The sequence below is a fragment of the Macadamia integrifolia genome, chromosome 8 (assembly GCF_013358625.1).
Source record: "Macadamia integrifolia cultivar HAES 741 chromosome 8, SCU_Mint_v3, whole genome shotgun sequence".
In the NCBI taxonomy this organism is placed as follows: domain Eukaryota; kingdom Viridiplantae; phylum Streptophyta; class Magnoliopsida; order Proteales; family Proteaceae; genus Macadamia; species Macadamia integrifolia.
In genome coordinates, this window is record NC_056564.1 from 4,185,422 (window position 1) to 4,195,519 (window position 10,098).

Sequence of the window (10,098 nt, forward strand, 5' to 3'; positions counted from 1 at the left end):
ACCTTAAAATACGGATATAATACCTGTTCTATCCGTACATAGCCTTATGGTAGGTGCACGTACACGGCTTGGGCACTCCCGTCTCTTCTGGCACTGGCTCGGACTTGTCGGGCCAGCCGGTGTTTAAGGTCACCCATGCCATCATAGCCCATAAGGAACCCGCTCTAATTTCCTCTGGCTCGGTTCCTGCACGGTTAAACCGGTTTAACCGTGAAATCAGACCGGGTTTAAGAAGCGGGGTATTACAGCAAGTGTTATATCAAGAACACAACCCAAGATTTGGGTAAGTTTGATGATAGGGCTGAAGAAGGTATATTTTTAGGTTATTCTACTTCAAGTAAGGCCTATAGATGCTATAACAACAGACTTGGAAAAATTGTAGAGAGTGCTGATGTCACAGTTGATGAAAAAAGGGATATTCCTTCAGGCTCAGGAAATAAACTTCCAGAATATGAAGATCTTGATGATGAGAATGACCTGGTTGATAGTAGACCCAAAAGCAAAAATGAGATTGATGTTGAACAAGCTGAGGTAGATTCAGATGAGCAGAGGAGACACAACAGAGTTGATCAACAGGAAACAGATGAGTTAATCATTGGTGACCCCACTGTAGGTGTTCAGACTAGAAGAATGAAGACCAATACATATTCTCTTCTTTCGAAGATTGAACCAAAAATTGTTGATGAGGCAAGCAATGATGAGAGTTGGATGAAGGCCATGAATGAAGAACTTGATCAGATAGAGAGGAATCACACTTGGGATCTAGTCCCTAGGCCAGTTGACAAGAATGTGATTGGTACTAAATGGGTTTTTAGAAATAAACTCAATAAAGATGGTCAAGTGGTGAGGAACAAAGCAAGACTTGTATGCAAAGGGTATGCTCAAGTGGAAGGCATTGATTTTGAGGAAACTTTTGCTCCAGTGGCAAGACTTGAGGTTATCAGAATGTTCTTGGCTTTGTCAGTGTACAAGGGGTTCAAGGTCTATCAAATGGATGTCAAATCAGCTTTTCTAAATGGAAACTTGGAAGAGGAGGTTTACAGCCTGATGGGTTTCAGCTGAGTAAGGACCCCACTCTTGTGTGCAGATTGAAGAAGGCATTGTATGGTTTGAAACAAGCTCCAAGGCATGGTACTCCAGATTGGATTCTTACTTGTGCAAGTTGGGTTTCAAGAAAGGCTTAGTGGACAGTAATCTCTACATCAGAACTGAAGAAAGCAGTCAGCTTGTGGTGGTTGTGTATGTAGATGATATCATCTTTGGGGGTCACAAAGATGAGTTGTGCAAAGATTTTGCAATGAGGATGCAAGATGAGTTTGAAATGTCCATGTTGGGTGAACTATCATTCTTCTTGGGTTTGCAGATCAATCAAAAGAAAGAAGGTATCTTCATATCTCAGTCCAAATATGTGAGGGAGATGTTAAAGAGATTCACCATGGAGGATTGCAAGCCAGTTAGTACACCTATGATGACTGGGTGTAAGTTGAGCAAGGAAGATGACTCTCCATCAGTTGACCACACCTCGTATAGGTCAATGATTGGTAGCCTATTATATCTGACAGCTAGTAGGCCTGACATTTTACAAGCTGTGTGCATGGTAGCCAGATTCCAAGCAGGACCAAAAGAGACATGTGGCAGCAGTGAAGAGAATTTTTAGATATCTGAAAGGGACTAGTGAGTTTGGGTTATGGTATCCGAAAGTCAAGAACCTTAGTTTGTCAGCTTTTTCAGATGCAGATTGGGCCGGATGTGTAGATGACAGGAAGAGCACCAGTGGTGGTGCATTCTATTTGGGGAGCAGCTTGGTGGCATGGCATAGTAAGAAGCAAGAGTCAGTCTCTCTTTCAACTGCAGAGGCAGAATACATTGCAGCTACATCTTGTTGTACACAAGTGTTGTGGATGAAGCAGATGTTGAAGGATTTGAGTGTGGAGGTTGAGCAGGCAGTGCCACTATATTGTGACAATACTAGTGCTATCAATATCTCCAAGAACCCGGTGATGCATTCTAGAACGAAGCACATTGCTATCCGGTATCATTTCTTAAGAGACAAGGTGATGGAAGGTGAAGTAAGGATGGAGTTTGTTCCCACAGCAGAGAAGGTGGCTGATATCTTCACTAAACCGCTTCCCAAAGATCAGTTTGAGTTCCTCAGACAGAAGCTAGGAGTGGTGGTTCTTCCAAAGCACTAACAGCATTGGGAGAGGGGGAGCAAGTTGCTTGATGTTGCTACCCCCATATTGGACTCAGGGGGAGTCCATTGGTTCCACCCTTTGTACTTGTTGTCAAAGGGGGAGAGAGTAACTCATCGGAGCTTTAGAGTGTATTAGTGATGAGGTGGTTGCCAACAACTCCAAAGGGGGAGATTGTTGTTTTATGGTTGTCCTTGTTGGCAACTCGGCCACGTGGCGGTGATGACGTGGTCAGTTTGGGTGACGTGGATGAAAATGATGATATGGCAGTGTCCAGTGTCACCAATGAGATAACAGAGCAGCTTGGTATGCATGGAGTGGTTTAATACATCATTAATAGGTGGTGCGGGTTTCTGGGTCAAAACTGGCAAAATTGGCCTATTTACGATCGAGGGCATTTTTGGCAGTGAAAATGACATTTTTGAAAGATTGGTTCTTCATGAAAAAGATAGATTGTAATTTACCTAGTCCAGTGCATTTGATTTCGTCATATTCCGATACCGTATGAAGAAGTTACGGCATTTGTGGCAGTCGAGGGCAGTTTCGGTATTGAAGATGAATTTTTTAAAGGAAGTGTTCTACATGTAACAATACGAAAAAAATACAATCTTTCCACCGGTTCTAATTTCATTGCATTCCGATTCTGTATGAGAAAGATACATCATTGGAAAGGTGTAGGGGCATTTTGGTCTTTTTACATGGATGATTCAGATGATTAAGTCTTCTGAAAAGTCGTAGAGCATCCAGTTACGATTCCAACGCACTTCGTTTCATCTCGATCGGATATCGTATGAAAAAGTTATAAGCGTTTCCGTAAAGTCGGTTCGAAAATCCAAACCGAAAATCCATCAGTTGCTCTCGGTGTTGGGTGGATTTTTCGGATTTTATTTTTAAAATTCGAAGGGCTTTTGTGTAATTTAAATATTTTGAAGGTCTGAGTTGCAAGGGGTCTTTAAGCACTGAAACATATGGAGGCAGGGGCTTGATTGTAATAAAGAGGAGTAAAGGGAAGTGAAATGGATGGCCAAGATTCGACCACATAGGCTTGATGCCCATCCAAAGGCTGCTGAGATTTTGGTGTGATGATATGGACGAGATAGATGCTTGCGCGTGGGATTTGATTGGTTAGATGCATAATTCTTGATGCACTGGCACTACACTATATCAAGGTATGTTATTGTGTTTCGCGCGTGTATAGAAAGTATAAAAAGGATTCCGATCTTAATGATCTCATGAAATCTGATTAAAGCCATCATGGAAGATTCGGATCCAACGGTCAATATGCATTTTCACTTTTGTGAGTGGGAGACAAGCTCCCTTAAAATCCGGAAAAGCAACCAATCATAGATCGACAACACTTCTGACGATGTCAGCGCCTACGTCATGATGACGTCATCGAGATTCAAATCTAACGGTTTGGATCTGTTGTCCGTTGGTTTAATCGGACGGCTTGGATTATAAGATCTCTTATATGAGATCTACGGTCAGATCTCGCCCCTGTTGCGCGCGCCGCCGGTGTAGCCTACGCCACCCGTACGAAGATTCCATTTCGGGCTATCTCATTGCTCCAACTTCAAAAGGTCATAACTCCCTCATTTTAAGTCGGATTTGGGTGAACCAAGTTGCAGCTTCTTCGTTTTTTAAGCCCTACACAATGGAAGCAAGAAAAATGGGTTTTGAGTGAAAGAAAGCTACGGTTTTGGTAGGAGAAGCTTCCCCCTCTTTGTTGGTCCTTGAATGAACATACATTCTTGATGATAAATGTTCTTAGGCCATTAAAGAAGGTAAGAGAGGTGGTTGAAGTGTGTTAATGGTACATTAACTCAAAGCCAAGGAAGAAGAGAAGAAAGCAAGGATGTGTTTGCTCTGAAGAGCAAGAAGCCAAGGAGAGAGAAGGTGTGAGCACCAAACTTGTCAGTACAAGTTTCCAGTCATCCCAGGCAATCGGTTGTGAGATTCTCTAACCTTGGATTTTACATTACATGTATGTATGTATGTTATGGTTAGTTGTGGATGAATGTATACATGCTAGGTTAGTTGTGGATGAACTGTAAGCATGCTAGCTAGTTGTGGATGCATATGCTAGGCAGAGCTTGACTGTAGGGCATTGATATAAGCCCAATTTAATTGTATTATTTATTGTGTGCTTAGTGGGTGCTAAGCACCGGGAGTGGGTGCTCCCGTGTAGTGGGTGCTACACATTGTATCGGCACTACGAGTGCCATCTCAGCTTCGGCTTGAGAAAATTGGGTGTGGGTGCTCCCGACTGTGGGTGCAGTCAAAAGTAGTGTATTGAGTAGGTACGAAGCCTTTACAGGCACTACTCCGGGGATGTAGGCAAATTGCCGAACCTCGTAAAAACCCTATGTTGTGGGTGCTTGTTGTTTGCATTTTATATTGAAGTGCGTGGAATGTGGAATGGGTGTGCACACTTGGAAGTGCCTATGAGAGGCTGAGTGTGCATACGACTGTGTGCAAACAGGGACAGGTATATCAGGTTTTTTTTGGCCAGACATCAGACAGGTTTTTGGGGATCGGAATTGGACTCACTGATTCACCCCCCTCTCAGTGACTGCCGGGTTACAACAAAGTAAACAATTGTTTTCAAAATTAATTTGAAAAATACTTATCATTGTATCTTTTTCTTTTCTTTTTTTAGTAGCAAGACTTATCATTATATCATGGTGGGAGTGTGTGAATGACACCTTCTCCATATGTATTTAGAAATTAACACTTTTTTTAATGGCCATTGTTTTATTCTCATAAGTTTTTAAGTTAGTGGTATGAGTATATGACGAGGAATTTTGAAAAATAATTTCAAAGTAATAGATCATTATGTCATTATTAATGTACATATTTTGAGTACACATGTGAAATGACAATATTTACCCTCATTGGGAACAATTGTGTGTGGGAAAAAAATAAGATGACAAATTATTTGACACATTTTGTTGTGTCAACTAACTACACGAAATGGGATCATATTTTAGTGCACGGTATCGAACAGTTCTAAATACCAATATTAAAATATATCCGTTCATATTGTTTGATACTAAATCTATGATGGCCAATTTGATATCAATTCCTAAAACCTTGCTGAAAGGAGGGAAGAAGAAAAATAAAGGTGCAAAACAACCCCAAGAAAGGGAGGGGAGTTGTATCACCTCTAATATTTCCAAATGGAAAGTTCTTGAATAAAAAAAATAAATAAAAGTTCTAATTTTTTTTCTCTTTTAATAAACAAAAAGGTTGCTCTACGATAATAATCATAACTATTAGGCTGAAGCTCCCATATGATATACCTACTCGAGTGATGATGTGAATCCAATGCACAACACATTAGTTGCAGCCTCTGCTGGTAGAGTAGTCGCCAGGTTTGTGCCCCCTTTTCTTAGCAATCCCCCTTCTACTGTGTGCAGTTCTATAGGATGTAAATAACAAAAAAATAAATAAATAAATAAAAATAAAAAATAATGTACGTCCCTACATGTCTACATAGTCCATGAAATCTCATGTTTTATTTATTTATGTAAATTTTTTTTTTATTGGAAAGAATGAAAAACTATGGTTACGATTATAGAACGTATTAGAAACTTAGCTGTACTTTGGTGGGTAACAGGATGGTTTTCGTATTCTCATTCTGGGTGTCATATGAGACGCGTGTGAATGAGGTTTCAGGCTCATGAAGATAGAGAGAGGGGGAGGCGCCTATAGTAGGGATAAAAAAGAAGGCGAAAGCAATTAAGAATGAGTGAGACGTTTTCGTTCAATGGAAAGAAGTAGAAAGCAGGAAACCCCCAACCTACTCAAAGCAGGAAAAAGGCCGGATTCTCTCTGCATCCTCTGTTCGTTTACCCCCCCTCCCTTATCCTCTCCCCAACCACCACCACTACCACCACCAACGGCAATCTCTCCTTTTTTCTTCGCCAACTCATGAGTCACGGCTCTTCTTTGCTCTTTACTGCAATCACGGATTTCGTTTTTAGAAAATCCAACTCACCCAGAGTCCAGATCCTCATCTCCACGTCCCTCTTCCATCTCCATCTATTTCCTTCCACTTGTACTTACTTTCCTGATTTCCTGAACCCATTAATTCTGATTTTGGAGTCCGCTCGTTCCTCTTTCTCGTGTTCATCCAGACTAATTTCTTAAAATGGGATCCCTCTGTTTTCCACTTTTCCTACATGGATATATCCACATTAAGACTCACTTCATCCACGTGTCACATCATGCAATGTTCATCAGCTCTTTTTTTTCTAAAGTTGGTGGATATTACTCTCACATCCAGATTTCAGAGATTAGGATTGGTAAACAACAAAAAATTTCATGGATATCGACAGAGAAGAAGAACGCCAAATCAATCAATTGAATGAAGAAACCGGCGGTGGCGGTGGCGGTGGCGACGGCGGAAGAGGAGGAGGAGAAGGAAGACACAATATTGATAAGGACAAATCCAGCATGCGTTATCGGGTTCTCCTAGCCATCACCTACATATCTCTGTTCGTGGGTTCCGTATCTTCAAGCTTGCTTTCCAGATTCTACTTCATTCATGGAGGTTCAAGCAGGTGGGTCTCCACTTGGGTTCAATCCGCTGGCTTTCCTCTTCTCCTTCTCCCCATCTACCTCCCTCGCCTCTTCAACTCGCATCGACAACGACGCCGTCCTTTCTCTCACTTCACATCTAAGCTCCTCCTCATAACCATGGGGATGGGTCTGATTTCAGGCGTAAGCAACTTCCTCTTCTCATGGGGCATCTCCTATCTCCCTGTCTCAACCTCATCTCTTCTCCTCTCCTCTCAACTCGCCTTCAACCTAATCCTTTCGGTGCTCATCGTGAAGCAACGAGTCGTCTTCTCCAACCTCAACACCGTTATCCTAATAACTCTGAGTTCAATCCTTTTGGCAATCGGATCCAGCCATGATAAACCTAAAGGTGTAACCCAGAGACAATACTTCCTGGGTTTCTCCTCCATTCTCACAACAGGATTGCTCTTCGCTCTGTATCTGCCATTAATGGAGATGATTTACAACAAGATGGTTCAGAGTTACGAGATGGTGATGGAAATGCAGTTCATCAATTCAGCAGTTGCGACGGCGTTAGCTTCCGTTGGGATGGCGTTAGACGGAGGGTTTAGAGAGATGAGGAAGGAGAGTGAGAAGAATTTTGATTTGGGAACGGTGGCCTATGGGTTGACGGTGGGATTCAACGTGGTGACATGGCAGGTTTGTTTTATGGGATCGGCGGGACTTGTTTACCTGACGACGGCGTTGACGGGAGGGATTTGCATGACGGCGTTACTTTCTATGAATGTGTTGGGAGGTGTTTTGGCGTTTGGGGATGCGTTTGGTGGGGCTAAGGTAGTGTCTACTCTATTGTGTCTTTGGGGGTTTTGTTCTTATGTGTATGGGGAGTATAGAAAAATGGTGGAGGAGGACGAAGAGAAGAGGAATGATCAGGAGATGGCAATGGAGTTGGTTGGTGTGGATTGATGTTGATTTTGAATCTCAATTTTATCTTGTCATCATGATTTTGGCTGTTCAAACTATGTTGTCGTTGTGTTTTTTTCCCCCTTTAACTCAGTTGTTAACAAAGACAAATCGTTTGGAGGTTGAGTGGCCATTTCAGTGTACTATCATATACCTTTGTATCGGCTAAGTTCACGAGTTGGAAATAAGCTGACTTGAACCGTTGGCATCTGAGTAAACCATTGCCTCTTAGGGAAAATTTTTTGTTGCTGCCTAGGTTGCAGCCAAGTAGCTACAACCCCATGGTTGTAGCCAAGGGAATGAAATCCCAAAGGTAGATTTGAAAATACCTACCTTGGGTGAATTTTTCCACCCGCACATTTGAAATTCTATTCCCCTGGCTGGTACTAGGGGTTGTAGTCAAGTTTCGTTCACCTCTTAGGCCTCCCCGACTGATTTTACCATAAAGCCCAATGATAGACTATAACTCCCCCCTCCTCCGAACACAACTTACAACTTTTATCGTACTGTGCTCTCCAAAGAGCAACTCTTCTCAAAATCTCAAAAGGTGCTGAGTTGTAATCACTTTTCAAGAATTTATATTTAGGTGGGAGGAGAGTCCAATCTATGCAGTTTTAGGTTACAATTTCTTAATTCATCACTGTGGTGATAAGAAGAAAAAGATAAAAGAATAGGCTGCAATTTGGGATGGAAAACACCAAACCAATGGTTAGTAAGGTTAGTGCATAGGGAGTGTGAGTCCATACTAAGTGGAGTATAACATTTCACAATTTGTTATTTGTCGATACTTGAGTCGGTCAATGTGATACTTGAGTAAGTCGATGTGATAGTGGATCTCATATATATCTCAATGGCTAAATTTTAGTCCAAAATATTAAAATTTTTACTAAATCTTGATTCAGAATTTTAATAAATTATAAGATACCATCAATGGAGAATAATACAACAAGAAAAAAAGAATGCTATTTGTTGCATTCTTGATGCCTCCTCAGTTCTCACACAGAAGGATGTGAAATGACCAAACAACCCTTCCTTCTAGATACCCCAATGTGTTGTCCATTGGCTGGGGTGCTATCGCAGGCTGCACACAACTAGACAGCAATCCTCAGCCCTAATGTAGAATACAAATGTTACATTTTATATTTTTATGCTGGAAGTTGTACCAGTGGATGGTGATGGTCCACTATCACATATTAAAAATAGATTAAATGCCAATTTGGTTGTTGGAGTTAATAGGACTAGCACACCAAATATCATATCGGATAATAGTGGAAACCATGATCATTCTATCAGAACTAACATCATATCTAATACATTCACCATACTTTGAAACCGAGCATATCATTTTCTTTATTATATTAGTCTCTTCATATGTTGTTTGATTCCAAACTACTTGTCAATGGAAGTCTTAAATTCACCATACATAGAAACCGCACCATTACTGTGACTAAATTATGATTTTGTTAACTTTTTGTGCTATTTTTTCAAGTTCCTCATTTGTGAGATTACATATTGTATGTGAGTAGGTAATTTTTTGCAGTTAATTTATATATACTGATTAATACATTTTTTGGAAATCGACAAATATTTGCTTTTTAGATTTTTTTACATTATTATAATTTTGGTTGTATTTGTGTAATTTTTCATTTTTTTTTTCAGTTATACATGCTTGTTTACTTTTGTGGTTCATTTACTGCAATATTCCATAATAAAAACCATATTTTATGATTTCTTATATCCTTTTGATATTCCAAAGAATTTTTATACATTTATTGTAATTTTGATTTTTTTTTGTCCCATCTCGATTTCATAAATTGTTCACATATTTTGAATTTGAATTCACTCTGACCATTTCTCTAAATCTATTGTGGAATTCTTAAGTCTCACTCTTTTGCAAAACTTTTTTCTTATATCTAATCTAAATAAGAAGAAAGGGACTTCTAAAGTTTTTTTTCAAATCAAGGGTAAAAAATAGTTATCGAAAATAAATTGAAAAGGTACTTATCATTATATCATTATCTCAATGACATCATAGGTGTATTTAGAAATTAACACCTTCTTTTAGTTGCCCTTAATGTTATTTCCGAGAGTTTTATTTAAGTTTGTGGTATGAAAAGTGTTGTGAAAAATAATTTAAAAGTGATATATCTTCATGTCATCATCAAAATGTGTCATTGTTAAATACAAATTTCGAGTTCACATGTGAAATAAAAATATTAATCCTCATTAAATACAAATTGTGTATACATATATATATATATATATATATATATATTTGTATAATTATGTGTAATAAGAAGGCAAAAAATAAATATAAATAAATAAATAAAAGATAAAATATTATTTAACATCTCGAGTGGTATCGATAAGAAAATATATTTTATTCTAAATATCTTTACCAAATCTTTTATTATATAAC

General features: G+C 39.5%; 1 protein-coding gene across 1 annotated transcript; it reads left to right on the forward strand.

Moving 5' to 3' along the window:
• The first annotated feature begins 6,077 nt into the window (after positions 1-6,077).
• LOC122087309 (probable purine permease 4) lies at positions 6,078-7,812 on the forward strand. The gene has a single exon (XM_042656390.1). The coding sequence runs from the start codon at positions 6,519-6,521 to the stop codon at positions 7,680-7,682; it is 1,164 nt and encodes a 387-aa protein (XP_042512324.1). The 5' UTR covers positions 6,078-6,518; the 3' UTR covers positions 7,683-7,812.
• Positions 7,813-10,098: the final 2,286 nt, after the last annotated feature.